The sequence below is a fragment of the Felis catus genome, chromosome F2 (assembly GCF_018350175.1).
Source record: "Felis catus isolate Fca126 chromosome F2, F.catus_Fca126_mat1.0, whole genome shotgun sequence".
Taxonomy (NCBI): Eukaryota; Metazoa; Chordata; class Mammalia; order Carnivora; family Felidae; genus Felis; species Felis catus.
The window spans coordinates 72,154,049-72,175,229 of record NC_058385.1 but is presented as its reverse complement, the minus strand read 5'-3'; the positions used below and the strand labels follow the sequence as shown (position 1 = coordinate 72,175,229).

Here is a 21,181-nt window from a genome sequence, read left to right as displayed (position 1 = left end):
TTCCCCCAAATATTCTGTAGATGCATCCCCATTTCAAGTAAGTTTTGTATACCAAAGTCTGAATGCAGGAGCGTGATCATTTACATTACAAAAGGACTCGTTCTGATAAAATAACTACATAATGTGACACCAACTGAGGAAAGCCTCTCTGAAATGTTAATGTGCATCTTTGAAGAAATAGGATTTAATTTCAAAGGTTTGACTTGTAGCAAACTACTTCAGCTCTTGTCAACAGGAAGATTTACCTTTATGAAAACAACACCCAGCAGAACATAATCTTTCATTCATTTCTACCTCAGAGCAAAGTCTAGTACCTCGTCCCTGCTTTCCTCAAGTAATACGCAATCAGTGGGTCCTGGTCTGTGAGCATTCCTCTGCTGATGACATTCTGTCTGAATCGGCTTCCCGAGGGAGCTTTATTTAAAAGGGTGCACTGTTGAGGACCAGCTACTGGGGGTGGGTGGGGGGGGTTGTGGGGGGGGGGCATTCCACATTCGCCATTGCTCCCTTTCGCCACTATCCTGAATGGCACTCAACTGTAATTTGCAAGAGGATTATTAGTTAGATCTCTGTGACTCCCTGGTATGCGGCAGCTTTTTAGAAGTCAGAAACTTAAGACCTTTCGTCAGTGTTGTGACTTGGCGGCACGTGAATTATTAATACAGTAAAAGATGATCATTAGTGCCTGCTGGTGCTTCAGAATCATGTTTAAAAACACAACTTAAAATTGTCCTTATTAAAAGAAACTTCACTGTTTGACAACCATGCTGACAAGTAAGTCTTAAAAAGAAACACGAAAGTGAAAGAACTGACTATTAACTTTCAGCAACAGGGAGCGTTCAGGGGACAAATGACATACCTATCAAGAGAGATGGAAGGCTGTTGTAGTGGTAACGGCTCGGCCCATGCAGAAAAAATAAGCACGAGGGTTTGGAGCATAAATATTAAGTGGGAAAAGTAGAATGCGAACTGCATGTAAAACACTGATTCTCGTTACATAGAGTTGAACGTGAGCAAGGATGGGAAGTCAAGAAAAAAGATCGTGTTTTAGACTTGTGGAGTTATGTGAAATTTAAAATGTTTATTTCTCATTTGTTCAGTATTATGTCCAAAAAGAAAACCAAAATTTTCCGAGGTGTTTTCTTTTGTTGCCAGTAAAGTGTGTCCTACGTGCCTCGTGGCAGGGAACAGCAGACTTGGGAGAAATACCTATTTTTATTTGCTTTTAGCAATTTAATCTCCCTAAGGTCATGGAACACCTGTGAACAGGATAATTTTTTAAAATTAAATTTTGATTTGGGAGGCTTGAGTTTTAAAACAACATTTTATTCCCTGGGTGGGCTTAGAAAGAGTCACCTAGTCTCTCTGAGCCTTCGTTTCCTCAGAAAGGAAAGATTGTGATAATATTTGGGCAGCTGGGGGACTCAGATGCAAAGTAGTAAAAATGAAGAAAATAAAAGGTATTGTTTTATTTTGGAATAACACTCATGCCATCTGATGCCCCCTGTTCTAAGTGAACATCATTAGGTTGGTTGCTGCTCCTTAAGAAACACCCGTTGGCGTCTTTGGTAATGTCCTCTTATACACCGGACACTGGAACCATCTTCTCTGTATACGGACAGCAAACAGCGCCCGAGCTGCATTTTGGTCAAGTCTTGCTCCACATTTCCCACATTGCAGTTCTTAAAAGAATCAACATCTAGTGTTCATTAACAGAGCAGTGGTTTCGGGCATCTCCATTGTGAAACCTTTTTCTCCCTGCATTCCACGTGCATATACATCCATACACACACATGATACATACTCTTCTGTGCTCATCCTGTATAATTATATGGCATAAAACAATGCAAACAGAAGTTCTAATATTTGTCTTCCCGCACCACAGTGGAATACGTTGTGTGCATTCTGGGGAGATCACTGATCCAAAGAGCTCGTCTGAGTGGAAGGGTTTAGATCTGCATCTCCCTTTTCTTTTCCTTTGCCAGTAGCACCCCCAGCCATGTAAAAATTGTCCTTGCTAATTATATGTCTCGTGGGAATCTTGGAAAAAAAATCAGAGTAGTGTCTGCAAATTCTAGCTAACGTTGGTTGAGGGCTTCCTCTGTGCCAAGCACCGCTCTGAGCACTTAGTTTATGTAGATCTTCTCACTTAATCCGCTTAACTCTGTCCGATGGGTTACTGGTGAGGAAACTAAGGCACAGCTGGGTTAAGGAACACGCCCAGGGCACTTAGTTCATAGTGGAGCTGGGATTTGACCCCAGGCAGTCTGGCTCCACATTCCGTGCTCTTAAGCATCATGTTTAAATTCCAGCATCTAGTCAGTTGTTACATGACTCTGCATTTTAGATAAAACTGTGTGGCTCAGCATGAAAGACCACAAGCCACCAGCAGCATATTTTGAATCACCAGGTCAGGACCCAGAGATACAGTTGAGTAGGGCACTGCAGCACCTCGGGACTGGTAGGAGGTTAAAAGTCTCTAACTAGCTCAGTGGTCCCTAATCTGTTCGCCAGCAAAAACGCCTGTTGTGTTCTGAGGTAGGATCCTGATAAATTCTAAGAATCCTGGAAAGATGGGACTCGGGAAACGCCCTTTCCGGTCTAGGTTTCAGTTATTTTAAGGGACTCTCATTATGTCATAACATGGAAATGGTGTTTGCATGACTATTTTTTGGTCTTTAAATACCTTGTTGTACCTGTAATTATTATTTTCCCAAGAGTGGAGCTGAAATTGCTTCAAGATGAAAGCATGGCGCTTGTGGGTGGGTGTGCTACTCCGAACTTCAGAGCTGCAGCAGAAATTAGAGGTTCACAAGGTAATCGCTGTGATTACAGTTTTCTTTTGGGCCCCAGACAGGAGCTCTGGAAACACAATATTCTACTAATTTCTTAAATGTACAGTTTGCAAGGCAACATGGAAATTACTGAGAGTATGTACTGTTTCTCCCTCATTTTCTATGAGAGTTAACATTTTACCGGGTCTTTTGCAATTGCTGAGGAAAAAGGAGACATTTAATGGCTTCTGAGACACTGTTAAAAGACTTTAAAACATGGGACGCCTGGGTGGCTCAGTCTGTTGAGCCTCCAGCTTCGGCTCAGGTCATGATCTCACAGTTCGTGGGTTCGAGCCCCCACGTCAGGCTGTGCTGACAGCTCAAAGCCTGGAGCCTGCTTCGCATTCTGTGTCTCCCTCTCTCTGCCCTTTCCCCACTCGTGCTCTCTCTCTGTGTCACAAAAATTAATGAACGTTAAAAAAAATTTAAAAAAAGACTTTAAAAATTTTAATACGAAGTCAGCCTTATAATACTGTATTAGGAAATTATTTTACAAGAAAAAACCCTCCAAAGAGTAACAGTACTGGGGTAGCCACGGCTTTTAAACACCTCTGTGTACTTCTCTACACTTTGCATTTCTAGAAAATTCCTAACTTTATAATCCATGTAATTTTACATTCTATGTAGTGTGGTACCGCATAGTATTTGCACACAGTTCATATTAGATGCTCAGTAAGTGGCAGTCTTTTATCCTTTCTAATTGTTGCCAATTAATATGTTCTAGTGCCCACACAATAAGCCCTCCAGTTTGTGTCATGTCTTCCTTTGCCGTTTCCCTGTTGTCAGATACCGGTTATTTCTAGCCTTTTATACCGTAAAACCTGATCACGTGTTTTCTCACAAACCGTGAGACCATGACCGGCGCCGAAATCAAGAGTCAGACGCTTAACTGACGGAGCCACCCCGGTGCCCCTACAGTTTGCCCTTTAGATCAACTGTGACCATCTCTCTGAAGCCTCTTCATTTGTTACTTTTATCACCTTCTCTACTTACTATTGCTGTATAAGGATAAAGGGACACTTCTATATTGTTTCATTTCCAATTTAAAAATCATTAGTGTGCTTGAAATTATTTGCGTATATTTAACTATTTTCAATTTCTTGTGTTGTCTTTTGTCTTCCTATTCTGCTAGCTTTCTACAGCAGAAGAAGAATTCCACACACTAATTACATACTACAGATGTCAACTTTGTTCCCTTTTTTGTTGTTGTAATTAGTTTTCCCTCTTAGTTCATCTTGGTTTTGTTAAAAATTGATTGCAGTCATTTTTCTTCTCCCTGATAGTGTCTGTTGTCTGTATTGGAAAATTATCAGACCTCTTCAACTGATACACAGTGTATCTTTCTTGAGGCTTAACTTTGTTAGACTTTTTTTAATAGAGTTTCCTATATTGATGTCCCAACACACATTGTTCCTGTAAGTGTGCAAAAAAAAAAAAGAAAGTATTCTGGTTTTAATTATTAAGTTATTTTAATTGAGAAACAAGTTTTTATTTTTTATTTTATTTTTTTTTTTAATTTTTTTTTTTCCAACGTTTATTTATTTTTGGGACAGAGAGAGACAGAGCATGAACGGGGGAGGGGCAGAGAGAGAGGGAGACACAGAATCGGAAACAGGCTCCAGGCTCTGAGCCATCAGCCCAGAGCCCGATGCGGGGCTCGAACTCACGGACCGCGAGATCGTGACCTGGCTGAAGTCGGACGCTTAACTGACTGCGCCACCCAGGCGCCCCGAGAAACAAGTTTTTAAAAAATATCCCAGGCTTTGATATTCTGTTGTGCATTGGGTATCTCCAAAAAAGAGGTAGTTAGCATTTAGTATTTTCCAGGTCTGTAGCAAATTATTTTCTCCCAAAAATACTTTCTCCCATCTCTCTAGAAACAGTTTCCTACAGATCACAGTGTGGGAGATGCCACGCTAATTCACTTGGTTGTTTTTCACCTGCTCAATTTTTTCCTGAGGCAAATGTGTAAACTAGAGTGTCTTGATCTCCTCTGCAGAAAGACACAGATCATATTTAGAGTTAGACCTTACAGAGTAAAAAGCCTGATTTTGCCATTTACCAGTATCTTTGGCCCTGGACACTTGCTCTGACTTAAATCTGTAAAAAGGCATTAGTAATGCTTGTTTTATGTAATTGATAGAGTCTTTGAATACAAAATTCAGGATGTGCTTTTCATAACATTTTTTTTGGAGGACAAGGGATATACAAAAAAAGGACTCAGAAGTGGCTAGAATTAGAATCTGAGACCAAAGCTGTGATTTATCTTTTAATTACATAGAAATCTTAAATCCCCTAAAACCATTCACTGTTGGTGCCAGTTGTGTTACTTTAAAAAAATAAAACCGTCTTTCACTGAAAATTTAGCATGCTGAGAGAGTTGAATAGTAATGTCCCTAGGACTGGAAAATGTTTGATTTTCGGAGAATTAGAGCCCTAAGAGATACATATGGACCAGTTTTCTAGATTCACTCATGAGGAAGCTGAGAACCTGAACGGCCTGAGGGACAGAGTCAGATTTACATGTCAGGTGACCAGGGTCCTACACGGGGTTCTCTCTGCCCACGAGGAGCCTGTAGGTCTCGTGGGCACATGCAGCCCAGGGCTGGGGACTGGAAGCTGGCCTACAACAGGGGAATGAAAATGAATACATACGTAGTATCTTAAAAGATGAACAGCTACCATTTGTTGGCAATAGAAATGTAAGAAAAAAAGTCCTGTGATAAGTGCTCTCGTGGCACTAGGGGCTGAAGAGATTCTCAGCAGGAAGTGGGGAGAGGTTCACAGAAGAGATGGTAAAACCCAATCTTCAGGTTGAGTGTGAGTTTGCAAGATTGTTAAGAAGAAAAGGCAAAGGACAGAAGTATTATTGAGAAAGGAGAGAATTGTAGCCACTGGGTTGGCATCTCCAGAGTCAGACCCAAAAGGGCCTCGGTATATTTGAGCATCATTAATTTGGAGTGTTAGGAATTATAAAGTGAGTGGTCCAAAGACAAACAGAGCCTGCAACAGTAGTGTGGGGGGAGGCGGGAACGGGTTTTGTGCTGGGTTGGCCCTTTATTCTGGGTCTTAAAGTGAAGGTGACACCATCAGATTTGTATTTTAGAAAGGCTTCTCTGGCATCAGAGTGGTGGGTGAGGGTGGGATTGCTCGGAGACTGTTAAGGGATCTGGCTGGGGCATGATCACATCCCATGGTAAGTCAGGAGGCTTCGGGATGGGTTTAAGACCTGTCACAGAGGTAGAACTGGTGGGATGCCTGCTGGTTACAGAGAGTTGGGCCAGAGGGATGTGACCTTGAGTCTGGCATCATGATGCCATCCATCGAGGTTTTGAGCAACTGTGGAATGGGGAGGAGGAAGCATTTCTGGAGGAAGCCTTAAGTCTGGGGTGTAGTCCTAGAGTAGGAAGTGGATTGAGTCACGACAGAAAGGCCAGAATTTACATTAGCGAAATACCCAGCCTGTTGGCTCTTCCCTTTCCAGCCTTGCTTCTTTACCTTCCATTTCCAGTACAGCCAGACTGATTTTTGTGAAGGTCACGACCTTGTTGTTCTAAAGCCCAGTGGCTCTGCCTTTAACCATTGCTTTGAGAATAAAAACCAGAGTCCATATGTGGATTTTCCTTCCTGCGTGGTCTGGCCCCCGTCCATCCTTTAGCCTCCACGTGGCTTTGGCCGCCTGGTCTCACTGCTGCTCCTAAACCCCAGACGTGTCTTCTCAGAAATGCTGCTGTGCGCTCTGCTGTTTCGTGTCGTCCACGTTAAAGAAGAGAATGGTTTTGTCTGTGCCAGGTATCCCCATATCTAGTATGGACCTTGACACGTAGGAGGGGTAGGCAGCCATGGATGGATAAACCCAGTGTGTAGGTGTTCCCGTTCACCCCGTCACACTCCTCAGCGTGGCTTAAGCACCCGAGTGACCTTTCTGTGGGCCACTGCCAGATTAGAAATGCCAGGGAGGGAAGCTGTCCCTCTTTTCAAAATCAGCTCCTGTTTTCTTTGCTGACCCCAAGGATAGATGAGTCCTCCAGTTCTTCCCTTTCAAGGACTTTCCTACCAGTCACTCCCACGGGTGTTTTCCAGTCAGTCACTGATGCACCCAAATGCCCCTGGAGGCTTTCCTTCACAAGCCTGTGCATCTCTGTATGGTGTTGTGAGTTCCTAACACTAATCGTGTGCGCAGTACTCATGCCAACAACCCGTTTTCGTGAAGACGATGCCTGCCGTCGGGCGTGTAGGTCCTGCTTGGCGAAGCCTGCAGAGGCCCCTTCCGGGACGTGCCTGAAGCTCAGTGGCTTCCACAGCCGCGCTGCGGTTTTGACCGGCGCCCACAGTGCCAAGCACAGCACTCAGCTGGTGGACTGACACGAAATGGTCGGTGGGCAGCGCAGGCCTGACCTGCTCGGGGGGCACGGCCCCAGCGGGCTGCAGGCTGACTTCCCCCCACTTCACCTTTTGTCCCCCGGCCCCTCCTTAAAGAGCTACTTTGTGCGGGTTTTCAAGCACAGCACGGCCGTCAGCTCCTCTTCGGCTCCTTCACAGAGAATCCTGGAGTGGGAAGGAGACGGGTTTTGAAGTTGCCTCGCAGTCTGGTGACCGAATCCCTGGCTGGTTTTTTTTAAGGGCCCCTCTGTCCCGTGGACTCCACTGTGTCAGGTTGGAAGGTGGGAGAGCGCAGTGCTTAGGAGAACAGGCTTTAGGGATCCGGAAGGCCCAGCTTTGAATCCTGGCGATGTCCCTGACTGGCTGGGGGATCTAGGGCCATTCTGAGCTTCAGTCTCCTCATCTGTAAAGTATGGGTAACGGAAGCTGCCTTGAAGGTTACTGTGAGGACTAAGTAAGATGTTGTATATAAAACACGTTCATGATATTTTCATCATCATCGTCATCAGCATAGGGGACAGTGGAGGCGAGAACAAGCAAATACAGGAACCTGTGGATGGGGAAGGAAAGGAAGAGAAGAAGGAAACACCTGTCTGTGCCAGGTGTCGTGTGAGGAAGGCATGAGTGTTCGAGGATGACTAACCCAAGCACGGTCACACAGCCGGGAAGTGACGCGGGGTCTCCCTGGGCTCAGTCATTGCCTGTAGCCGTCGTCTCTCACTTGCTCTCAGAATGGCTCCTTCCACGACTAGGCTCTGCTGCTTCTGGGTCCACGGAGAAACACCTGGACCTGCTGACAGGTGGTTGCTAAATGCTAGGATATCTGTGGGCACCCCTGGGGGTAACTCGTGCGGATGGCGTGGGGCCGGCAAGGACTCTAGCTGTTCGGGGCAGAGAATGTGCTTCTCGGAGAAGAGCACGACTTGGCTTAGCCCTTAGAGATGGGTTAGGGTCTCTGTGCAGAACGTACGCAGTGGCTTAGCTTTTTTCTGATGACCAGTCTGACGTTAAGGGTCTTGAAGGAGATCTGCTCCCCTTTTTTTGTTCACGTGGCTGGATCCTGACATCTGCGCAGGAGGCAGAGTGGGTTACTGAAATGACTACTGAATTTGGAAGTGAGCCAGGCCTTCCCTTCCTGGGGGCGGCGGGGGGGGGGGGGGCAGCCGTTTCCCTCTCAGGGTCTGCTTTTCCCATCGGTAAGAGGAGGGGACAGTGGGGGAGGGAGGCAGGCCCTTCACCCTGCTCAGCTTCCTCTGCCCACGTTACATACTGGACTTCTCTGAGGCTGCCTTTGCAGCCTCAGAGTGGTCAACTGAGGCGAGTATGTTGCATCGAGGTCCCTGGCCTTCACGGAGAATATCTGATGATTTCATCAAAACCTCATAGATGTGATTTAACTTTTGAGAGACAGGGTGAGCCCTGGGGAGATAGGAAATGAGTATTTATACATGCCTCACCCAAGCAAAAAATAAGTACTGCTATATTTACATTAGTTAAGATGACACTTCTTCCAGTAAGGAATTAACACTTAGGTTTTTAAAATAAATAGCTCATGAGAAATAAATAGTAGCATTTTGTGTCAATCTTGTTCTAATACACCTTTAATTCTAGATCCTTTTAATACAGAGGCAGATTCACTTGATGTTATTGAACCCCTACACTGGGCCTGGCATAGTCCCTGCCCTAAAGATGTTTACACACCTAATGGGTAATTGATGCATACCCAGGCAAGTGGACTTTTGTGAGTTACAGTTTTATGCAGTACCTTTTCTTTGCATTGGAAAGTTGATAGGTTGGAAGTGTTTTCGTGCATGGAATAAATAGATCCTCAGATTCGGGCAGGAAGTATTGCCAAAGGTGATAGATTGAATGTTTGCTACAGATCTGAACTGTGAAGGAACTTCCAAGTGGGGCCAAACCTGAGTCATTTATAGCATCTACAGATTTTGAGCATCTGTGGGTGAATTCCTACCCCATTCCACCCTTCAGCCAGAGGTACAGTAGAGGACATTAAGTTTCCGATTGAAATCTGTATGAATATGGGAGGATCAGAATCTTAAGGCCACCTTTTATAGTCTAAAATAGCACAGATAAACACTTCTGTTTGTGGATGATATGTCAACTTTCCATTTTTTGGCTCAGTGATGCAAACCGAACTTTATTTTAAGTTGATCGTTTCCCCTGTGTAGCCGCCTCATCCAGCTCATATTAATCTTGAAACTAACGATAACATCTTCACCGTCTTTACCTCTTCCTTTCGTATATGCTGCTGCCGCCGTGCCCCCTTCCCCTGTTGGCAGCTGCTCGGCGCTGCTTTCTGATTGAACCTCATCCTAACTGCTGGTGTTGTGTAGCTGGCACACAAGGTCATTCTCGACTCCCCAAGTTGACAGGGACTTCACTTCCAGCATTTGAGCTGGAAAGGAAAAACGCTGAAAAGAAAGAGAGAAGGAGCAGCAGGCCAAGCCCCTGTAGTTCTGGAGAGGAGCTTCGAGAACGGGATTTCAGCAGCTCCCAAAGCTGGTGGGTTCAGAAAGATTGCAGGTATGGGTGTAGACATGAGTAGTGGAGAGTGTGGGAACAGAAGTCCCGGGGCAGTAGGGCTGGGTCACATAGGGCGTTGCAGGCAGTGTAGGGGACCTGGATGTCATTGCAGGAACAGGGACTTCATTGACTCTTCCTTCCTCGTGTGTGTGTGTGTGTGTGTGTGTGTGTGTGTGTGTGTGTGTGTGTTCGTTCCTTCAATTCAGCAAATTCTAACTGAGCATCTTTTTTTTTTAATTTTTTTTTAACTTTTATTTATTTTTGAGAGACAGAGATAGAGCACGAGCAGGGGAGGGGCAGAGAGAGGAGGAGACACAGAATCTGAAGCAGGCTCCAGGCTCCGAGCTGTCAGCACAGAGCCCAACACGGGGCTCAAACTCATGAACTGTGAGATCATGCCCTGAGCTGGAGTTGGACACTTAACTGACTGAACCACCCAGGTGCCTCTCACTGAGCATCTTTTTTGTACAACATACAAGTATTGTCCTTCCAGACCTCGTAGTTAGAGTAGGGAGGAGACATGGGCGCCTAAACACCTGAAATACAAGGTAAAGAGTAGAATGATAGGAAGTGTGGGTAAAGCCCCAGGGTAGCAAGCATCAGTGGTCTTTGCACATCTCCCTTCATCAGTCTCATTTAAAGCAGTGCCAGGCTCCGTGTGCACTCCTGCCAAGGGATCTGTCATTGCCATCTTGCTGTGGCAGGGAGAAGGGAGGGAGGAGCAGGCAGCCGGGGAAGCTCAGGTAGATGCAATGTTTGGTTGGCACACCTGACCGGTGCCTGGCTCAGAGCAGTGTTCAGTATGTGCCTAGCACAGTTACTAGATGAGTAAGTAAATGATACAAAAACCCCAGCTGGATGATCCTCAGAGCACATACTCACTCACATGGTTTGCCGGATCCCTCTTCTTTTTGGAGCTGATGGGTAGTTTCCATTGTCATTCTCCTCTGGCACCTTTGTTGACAGTGCTCTTCATTATGTCATCAGATTACTCTCGGGCTTATTCCTGAGTCACACTATAATTGCACACGTATGCACTCTAGTGTATCGGGCCTTACGGTGGATAAATGATGAATGTATTGATAGGCTGCAAGGCTGCATTCTCTGTTTTGTTCTGAGGCCTTATGCCTACGTTAAGTAGGCATCCAGCCTCTCGGGTAGCCTGAGCACTTTGCTCCCGGGTCCTGCCTCCTTCCTGCAAGGTCGCCTGATTGCTCAGGAAGCTGAAGGCCTAAGCAGTCAGGTATGAACCAAAATTAGACCAACAGTCTTCCCTTCCTTTCCCTATTACAGGAATTACACATGAGAGCATTTGCTTTGTAGTGATTAGGGGACAAATGCATCTATTAAGATGCGTTTTTGCAATTACGTCTGCGAATGTGACTAGAAAGTGATAAAATGGAAACAGTCCCCTCCCCCCCTTTTTCCCAAGGGAACAAAAATTCTTTTCATTGAAGAAATCACATTACTGGTAGGACTACTTGTTCCAGAGATGTTTGGCTCTCACTGCTCCAAACGTTTCAGGAATTTCTCTGCAGAAACACCTTCAGAGGTTAGGGTAGCGATAGCCTGCTCTGCGTGAGGCTTTGCGCCAGCCACTTCCAGGTGTGCACTCGTACACTCAGCGCTCACGTCCACGGAAGGTAGGTGTGGGCCATCCACGTCGGCGTATCCCGAACAAGCTCTGTGCTGGTCATTTTATTGATGGACCACTGTTTCTTTTTATTTTTTTTAATAATTTTATTTTTTTATTTTTTTTAATTTACATCCAAATTAGTTGCATCTAGTGCAGCAGTGATTTCAGGAGTAGATTCCTTAGGGCCCCTTCCCCATTTAGCCCACCTCCCCTCCCCCAACCCCTCCAGTAACCCTCAGTTTGTTCTCCACATTTATGAGTCTCTTCTGTTTTGTTCCCCTCCCTGTGTTTATATTATTTTTGTTTCTCTTCCTTCATGTTCATCTGTTTTGCCTCTTAAAGTCCTCATATGAGTGAAGTCATATGATTTTTGTCTTTCTCTGACTAATTTCACTTAGCATAATACCCTCCAGTTCCGGTTTCATCCATGTAGTTGCAAATGGCAAGATTTCATTCTTTTTGATTGCCGAGTAATACTCCATTGTATATATATATACCACATCTTCTTTATCCATTCACCCATCGATGCGCATTTGGGCTCTTTCCATACTTTGGCTATTGTCGATAGTGCTGCTATAAACATGGGGGTGCATGTGTCCCTTCGAAACAGCACACCTGTATCCCATGGATAAATGCCTAGTCGTGCAATTGGTGGGTCGTAGGGTAGTTCTGTTTTTAGTTTTTTGAGGAACCTCCATACTGTTTTCCAGAGTGGCTGCACCAGCTTGCATTCCCATGATGACCACTGTTTCTTTTCTGTCATAAGTACATGCATGAGATTTAGCTCCAAAGACTTCTGCTTAATTTCAGAAAATCACATTTATCCAAAATAAGAACAGTGTTTCCTGTTTGAGTATATTGAAGAAAGTGCCATAGACTTAGAAAGTAATTCCAAAATAGAAAATCTTAATGAATAATAACAATAGTATCACTGTTGCTCATTTAACATAAGTATATCATATGTCAATAAGGTGTTTTTTAAGAAAGTGGACAGAGTAACTGTTTTAAGGCACAAAATGAACTTGAAATGTGGAAGTTCTGTCTCTCCCAAACCGTTCCTTTTGGTACCCTCCTTTTGGTCTTAGCTCTTACACCTTGCGACTGTCTATACACGTCACACACCCATCCATCTAAACCTGGGCTATTCAAAACCATTAGGGGAAGAATTACAGACAGCCACATTTTCTGAGTCCAGAACTTTATTTCGTTCAGCCATCTTCAAGGCAAGCCCTGTGGTACATACTTTCCTGTTTTGTGGAACCGTGAATACTGAGGAATTCGTTTATTCAGTGATTTGTTAACTTCGTTTCATACGCATTTTTGAGCATCTGTCACCTGCTAGGCACGGGGAATGGGCATTTAGCTATGAGCAGGTCACACAGGCCCTGCCTTCATAGAGCTTTTCTGCAGGGAGATAAATACAGTAAAAACAAACAAGTCACAAACGGGATCATTTCAGGATGTGGTAGTACTATGGAAAAGCCAGCCTGAGTGTACAAGAGAGTAACGAAGCAGGCTGAGGGGGTGTGCTGCTTTAGATTGACCATAGAAGGGCCCTCGGAGGAAGGGGCGTTTCATCTGAAGCCTGTGTAAAAAGGAAGCCAGTCAAGGAAATTGCTTAGGGAAGAGCATTCCAGGCAAAGGGGTCAGCTAGAGCAAATACCCTGAGCTGGGAGCACGTGTGGCTGGGTCCCTGTGTGTCTCTGAGAACGTCCGTTGTTGCACTGCTGTGACAGAGGGATGCTGCCTGTCCTGGAGGGGTACGAAAGGCTCCATGTCCTACCCTGAGTGGCCTCAGACTCCTCAAGAATTTTGCATTCTCATGTCCGGTTTGTGTAATGTTTCTGAATTCTTCTGGCTCCCACGTAAGGCCTTTGTCGGCGTGGCTTCTCTGACAGTGTCCTTCAGATTTGCAACAGCCTGTGTCTTCTCTGTGAGTTCAGAGGACTGGACCTGTTAGGACTGTACATGAAGTAGCCATAAAGAGTCTCCATACCCAGGTTGGAAGTGCTTCCCTACATTATAGACGCTGCTCTTTAGTAATGTAGCGAATGTGAGAAATTGCAAGATTTTGGATAGGAAAGGGACTTTTCTATTGTTAGAGATCAGAATGTTCTCCTGGATTCCTTTATTTGTTAATCCATCCTCCCTCTTTCTCTCCCCCACACACGTACCCTTTTGAGTTGTTAACCTCGGATGCATACTTAGAAATGCAGGTACATATTTTAGCATTGGGAAATACAATAATTTTATAGTCCACTTATCTGCCACTCTTCTCTTAGCCTGTATTTAATTGTACGCATGTGACATTTGAAAGGATGTCACTGCACATGTTGCTTGTCTGGCAGTTGAGGGGATGGCACTTTGTAGCACGTTTAGACGTGTGCTGTTCTGGAGGGGAGCCCTGTCTGACGCAGTGACAGTGTCCTCTGCTCTTAAACACAGGGCCTGTAAAGACGCATTTTACTTGGCTTCTTTCTGCCAGTGGCCAAATGCTAGGGTGTAAAAAGAGAAGTGTTAACCCAGATTCAACTCTGACTGTAGCTGTCAAATGCGGATGTTATTAATAACCTTTAAAAGTACGTGCGTGAACTTTAAACCCTGTTAGTTTATAATAGATGAGTTGGTAAAACTTCAACATAAATTCTGAGACTTTTCCCGAGGAGGGGGAAATAAAAAGGAAGCAGATAGTTGGTCTTATAAAATGTTAGACTGGAATCTTCCACATCCGTGTGCTCACTTGGGCTCATTAACTCTCTAACTGTGGAAGGACATTAAAGCCCACTCATTAATTCCTCTTTGAGTAGACCCATCTTTTTGCGGTCATCACTCCCCAAAGCTGAATAGATACGTTCTTTTCTTCCAGAAGCAGGATTTTTGTTCCTTTCTCAAAACCAATTAGGAAATGGTTAGATCCAGGGGGAGCATGGACACACATTTGTGCTGCCGTGGATGGGTGGCGTGCTTGAAAAAGCCTAGGCTGGTTCTCTTACTTAATGTGCCACTTGGCAGGCAAACTGTTTATTTCTCTAAAACCCCAGGGTTTTTCATCTGGAAAAAAAAAAAAAAAGATAGTAAGAATATAGACAAAAAATAAATGGCAGCTATTATTGGGATTATTTTTTAAATGTTTTTCCCACAAAAGCAGTTCATCAGAAGATAAACCCATTAGATTTTGTGTCTTAAATGCATGGTTATTTGTACTTATTTGCATTAGTTTCTTTCCCTGGAAGACTCTTAACATCCTGAATAGCTTGTAATTTCTTAACTCATTTGTCTCTGAAAACTGGCAGGTAGTTCCACTCCCACCCCCCTTAACATGAGGCTCTATTTTTATTTTAGTTTTTAATTTTATTTATTTTATCCTATTTTATTTTATTTTATTTTATTTTATTTTATTTTATTTTTGTTTAAAAAAATTTTTAATACGAAATTTATTATCAAGTTGGTTTCCATACAACACCCAGTGCTCATCCCAACAGGTGCCCTCCTCGATGCCCCTCACCCACTTCCCTCCCTCCCACCCCCCAACAACCCTCAGTTTATTCTCAGTTTTTAAGGAGGCTCTATTTTTAGATGCAGTTCATCCCAGACATCACAGAAACGCAGAGCTGGGTGCTGTTGGGAGGTCAGGTTCTGTTGTGAGGACCTGAGCTCAGACTCCCGCTCCGCCGTCCAGGGCGAGTCAGACTTTCTGAGCCTCTGTGTTCCTCATCTATAAAACGAATTTGATAACAGTACTGCTTTCATGGGGTTTTGGTGAGAATGACATGAGGCGGTCCGTGGCAGCCTCAGCACCCTCTGTGCCACTCTAAGCACTTATTAAAATGTGAGTTCTCTTTCCTCTTTTCTCTACAGTACAAACCTCAACTCTGTGAAATAACTCAAACTTTGTCTCTTGTGAAACTGTCTAGTAAGACACTGTTTCCTTAAGTGTGGAGTGCAGTATCATGGTGTTACAGGAGATGGTCGCAGGTACAGAATAGATGAGCATTTTATCTTTTTTTTTTAAGTTTATTTAGAGAGAGAGAGAGAGAGAGAGATGGGGAAGGGCAGAGAGAGAGGGAGAAGGAGAGAATCCCAAGAAGGCTCCATGCTACCAGAACAGAGCCCTGAGTGGGGCTCAGACTCACAAACCATGAGATCATGACCTGACCCAAAACCAAAAGTTGGACACTGAACCAACTGAGCATTTTATAGAGAGAGTCACAGTGATCTTTAAAAAGGGTATCTTCTGTTAATGGTGAGTGATCCTGATTTTCCACTTACTACACTTCTGGACAATGTAAAAGATGTGAATGGGCTTAAAGAAAAATATTAAATAGAGTGCAGGTGGTAAATGGCTGTGACAAATGTGTGGAGGTGGAACATAAGCAATGGGCGTGGTGGAGGGTAGCGGTCAGACTTGGGGTCTGAAAACTCGGGGTTTTACCTCAGCATCTCATTAGGTTTGAGATACAGTAGACGTTAGCGTGAGATGTGACTCCAGCCCCTTCTGGCTCTGTGACTTTGGACAACTTAATCTTTCCCTCTCCCTCCCTTTCTGCAAATATTTATTGAAGGCCTATTTCCTTATCTTAAAAACGTGGATGCTGCTTTCTGGGGGTTTTGTAAAGATGCAGTGCAAAGGGAGAAGATATTGGAAGCATATGTATCTTACCTACTTGGTACGTCCACCATACCAAGTTCATACCTGGTGTAGCAAGTTCTCAGTAAACTTGGGTTCTTGTGTTACCCAGGACTTGTGTTGCAAGTGGTAGAACCCCCACTTCAACCAGCTTGGGGCAAAAATATACTCAGTCTACAGGAAGGTTAGCAGTGACCTATGCCTTGGGTACAGCTGGAAGCCAGGACTCTGATGCCACCGGGACCCTCTCCAGCTCCTGTGTCTGGTGCTCTGTGTGTGTCATCGGTCCATCCGTCTGTCCAGATTCCTCACAGATCAAGGAACAGAACCAGTGGCGATCACCAGGCGCCCCTCCTCAGAAGGGATCTGCACACTGAGGTCCCTGTTTCCCAAGCCCAGAAATCCTGTGAGGGCCTGGGCCCAGCGCCGGTCAGGTACCCACCCTGCCAGCCACCGGGGTCCAGAGGACTGGAGCTGAACGGAAGGGGCAGCGCCACTTGAGCCACAGGTTTAGAGTGACAGGAAAGACCGTCTTGCAGGCCAAGGGCGTTATTACCCGCTGCCACTGCATTTACCCTTTTCATCTCTTTGTGCGACTTTCAGGGGTAGGAGTGTTTACCCTCTGTGGCCCTCGGTTTTCTCCTCTGAGGTTTTGAGGTTTAGATGATGTCATGGATGTGAGCGTACATTTCATGGTCTTAAATTTTATGTGCCTAAGTTCATTATTATTGCTGTCACTGCTCGTGCCCTCCAGATTTTGACACACCATCCAGGGGCTCCCAGTCTCTGGATCGTTGACCCTCTCAGGGAAGCAGAGAGGAAGGTTTAAAGTTGTTTTAAGAAGTTAGGTCAGCATGCCATATATATTTCTATATTGAATACAACCCTTTTTAAATTTGATTTTGAATTGAAATACACATTATGAAAAGAGTATGCATGTCCTAAGTGCACAGTCTTCCCGAACAGAGCACAATTGTGTGTCCAGTCCCTGGATTAAAAATCAACAGTCAGTCCCCTAGAACCACCCCACCCCCGCAACTTGTAGCACAAGTAGATGATGATGTAGATGTGTTTATACACCATCTAAGAAATCATTTAAAAGCATTACCAGCATCATGGTAGCATTTTCCATGCTGTGCTTTTTTAGTAAGCAGAATTTTAAAATACAACTGGCCTTACGTCATAAGTTTTTTAATTTTAAAAGGAATCCTCAGGGGCACCTGTGTGGCTCAGTCGGTTAAGCATGCGACTTCGGCTCAGGTCATGATCTCACAGTTCGTGAGTTTGAGGCCCACATCAGGCTCTGTGCTGACAGCTCAGAGCCTGGAGCCTGCTTCACATTCTGTGTCTCCTTCTCTCTCTGCCCTTCCACCACTCATGCGCTCGCTCGCTCTCTCTCTCTCTCTCTCTCTGTCTCAAAAATAAACATTAAAAAAAAAAAAGCTTAAAAGGAATCCTCAGGTCACTCTCACTGCACCCTTTGAAATGTTTTCTTCCTGGCTGAAATTCCCATCAGGTGATAAAAATGTGTTTGGTTCTCTTGGATATGTGTCATTCACGTCTTATGCCTTTGTCCCTTCCCGGGTTGCACCTTCTTCCAGTGAAAACCAGTCTTCCCCTATCTTAAGTGGCTTGTAGTTTCTTTGCCGTGCAGAGCTTAGTGTGAAAACCGACTGACTCCCATGCTGTCAGCTTCCCCCAACACTGAGCTTTGTGGAACGACTCTTTTTATCCCCAAAACAGAACTCCTCAGATCATGGGTACTGCCGGTCTCTGAAATGGTTCCCTGTTCGTAAATATGTCCACTTGCTACCGCTGTGGCGCTCCACAGGATGAATGTCATTACGAGTGAGTTTTAATTTGCCAAATTTTCCAACATCTTCTCCCCTCGTTTTTCTCTTTTAGGCTCTAGACCAAGATAGAACAGCCTTACAGAAAGTGAAGAAGTCTGTCAAAGCAATATATAATTCCGGTCAAGGTAAGTACTTTCCAAAGCAGACAGCATGAATTATATATAACGTTTGCAGTTTTCTCTGTTATCTGTAAGATGTTACGTTTATAGAAGACAATACAAAAGAAAAAATAAGGTCGAAGAAGTTCCATTTTTCCCTTTTTTCTCTGTTTCTTCTCCATCTAAACCGGTTACTGTTTCCAAAATAAAACAATGAAAGAACATTAGTTGCAGTGGGTTTTTAGACCCACTGGACATTTAAAACCTTAGCAGGTGTACAGGTAATTTAGCCACAGGTGACATGTGAGATAGGCAGCATCTGTTTGTGTAGCTGATCAGTTCGTAATTCAGGGGTCTCTGTTAAACACGTGAAGATTGTTCTTTCTGCAGCGTACCTCTACAACATTCGGAAATCGGTGTGAGTGCCGGGGAAGGGGGCGAGGCTGAACTGAGACCTGACCAGATCTGCCAACCAGAGTCTGTTCTTGGCCTTGAAGTCGGACAGGTGCAGGTTTGCACCCTCACTCTGCCTCTCACTAGCAGTGTGACCTTAGGCTGGTTACTTCACGGTTTTGAACCTCCATCTTCTCTTTAAAGCAGAGATTGTGGTATTTTTGCAGGGTCGTCGAAGGGAGTTAATTAGCTAATATCTTCACCTCGGGGAAGTTCAGTAAATGCCATACATTCATATTTTATATAAATTTTATATTTTATTTATAGTCATACTCCTAATTGTCATAAAATTACGGAGTAGAAAGGAACATTGAAAAAGGAAAAACTCGACTGTCAGATGCTTTATGGGCCTCCTCTCATCAGAGCTGGGAATCGGTAGTCTCAACGAGCTGGAAATCTAATTGTCTCTTGTCTTCTTTAAAGCCCTTGGGCCTGATTGTTAACACATTCTGTATCCTGATTCCCTGACACCTCTCTAATTTCCTTATTTCCAATAAGACACAAACTTCTAATTAAGACAGATGAATAGAGAATTGTCTAGTTATATAGTGATGTCTTAACTGTTTAAATGTTTTAAATCTTGGCCTAAATTATATAACTTTTGCCTTAGCTTCATTCTGATTTACCCCCAAAATGTGGCAGCCCCTTTGTAGATATTCGCCCTCTGGGGGGAGGTGGACGGGGGGAATAACGAGGAGGTGGCCATGGGGAGCTTCTGAGGTGCTGGTATTGTTCTCTTTCTTGATTTGGGGATGATTACGTAGCTCAGTTTATTTTTTGATAATTCTTCACATGCTACACTTAAGGCTTACATACTTTTTGCATGGATGCAGGTATGTTATGCATCAGTGAAAGTGTATGGAAAATGGACACACAGGTAGGTTTATTGAAGCATTGATTGTGATCATCCGGATTTGTGGTGGAAAAACCAAAAACAAATGGGGACTTAGGATATCTATTTCATAAAATACAGTTTTTGTGAGAAAGAAACTCAGGTAGCGTAGATCACTAACTGTCACTACTTGTTAAGTAAATGACTTAACTTCCATGGATCTTAAATTGCTTCACCATAAAATGAGAAAACAATCATCTAATTTGCAGAGCCTTGTATGGATAAAATGAGGTAATCTTTAAAGCCACCAAAAAACTTCCTGCACGTGGTGGGTGCATCGCACTTGGGGAAAACGACAAGCAGATCGGTGGCCTGGGTTCCTTCTCTGGGTTAATTCGGTCTTCTACAAATAACACTGGGCCTGCCCGATTTCCTAAAGAGCTTAATGAGCCAGTATCCGCCTCAGGAACCAAGTGTCAGTTCTCTGTAATGTTACGGTTTATGCTTGAGGCTCTCAGCTTGTGAGCCGCCGAAGAGAGACCTCCGATTTGCAACGGAGCATTGCTACCATATTTGCTCTGCTGGGGGCTCCACGTAACTCCTTTTCTCCCCAGTGTCCTTGCTCAAGACGCGTTCCCTCTGTGTGCCACGGTGACCACAATCACATCCTTCAGCAGCTCACACAAGGGCTCTTTTTCTTGGTAGGGATGTGCTTCATCTTGTTCTTGAAAGGGCTTCCTTGGTCACAGCTGACCTGGGTATGGCGGGAGGGAGAGGCTGTCCGTGCATATGTGTAAGGTAGAGAGTTCAAGGAATATGTGCAATCTGACTGCCACTTCCTCCAGGAGATTGTTCTCGCCTTTTGAATGGGAACCTCAGCGTTCTGAGTGTGACCGCTCCTACCCCTCGCTGGGTGAGGGGTTCCCCTGCGTACTTTGCCTTATGTCTCTACCATCTAATAGAGTAGCTTCTAGTCACATAATGGCTTTTTAAATTTAAGTTCATTAAAATCAAATAAGATTTAAAATTCAGGTCCTCCGGGCTCAGTAGCCACGTTTTGAGTGCTCAATAGCCACAGTGTGACTGACAGCTACAGTATTGGACAGGGCAGACCCGGGACATTTCCATCATCACAGGAAATCTGTTTGCAGCGGGAGGAGAACATACACCCCATCATATTGTAACTGTTGATCGGTCTCTCTGGCATTGGACTAGCGAGTGTCAACTCTGACTTTTTTTTTTTGAACTTGTTTTATTTTTTATTTGTTTAAATTTACATCTGAGTTAGTTAGCATCTAGTGCAACAATGATTTCGGGAGTAGATTCCTTAGTGCCTCTTCCCCATTTAGCGCATCCCCCCACCCACAACCCCTCCAGTAACCCTCAGCTTATTCTCCATATTTATGAGTCTCTTCTGTTTTGTCCCCCTCCCTGTGTTTATATTATTTTTGTTTCCCTTCCCTCATGTTCATCTGTTTTGTCTCTTAAAGTCCTCATATGAGTGAAGTCATATGATTTTTGTCTTTCTCTGACTAATTTCACTTAGCATAATACCCTCCAGTCCCATCCACGTAGTTACAAATGACAAGATTTCATTCTTTCTGATTGCCGAGTAATACTCCATTGTATGTATGTATATGTGTGTACATATGTATGTGTGTGTATACACACACACACACGCACACACACACACATTTATATACCACATGTTCTTTACCCATTCATCCATCGATGGACATTTGGGCTCTTTCCATACTTTGGCTCTTGTTGATAGTGCTGCTATAAACACGGGGGTGCATGTGTCCCTTCGAAATAGCACACCCGTATCCCGTGGATAAATGCCTAGTAGTGCAATTGCTGGGTCGTAGGGTAGTTCTATTTTTAGTTTTTTGAGGAACCTCCATACTGTTTTCCAGAGTGG

General features: G+C 44.3%; 1 protein-coding gene across 8 annotated transcripts in view; it reads left to right on the top strand.

The window, feature by feature from the left end:
- ASAP1 (ArfGAP with SH3 domain, ankyrin repeat and PH domain 1) overlaps nucleotides 1-21,181 on the top strand; it is a 348,338-nt gene that overhangs the window by 181,812 nt on the left and 145,345 nt on the right. For all 8 annotated transcript variants that reach the window (XM_045049608.1, XM_045049607.1, XM_045049610.1 and 5 more), the window contains exon 4: nucleotides 17,930-18,002. In XM_045049608.1, the coding sequence (XP_044905543.1) occupies nucleotides 17,930-18,002 (73 nt within the window). The remainder of the gene's footprint in view (nucleotides 1-17,929; nucleotides 18,003-21,181) is intronic.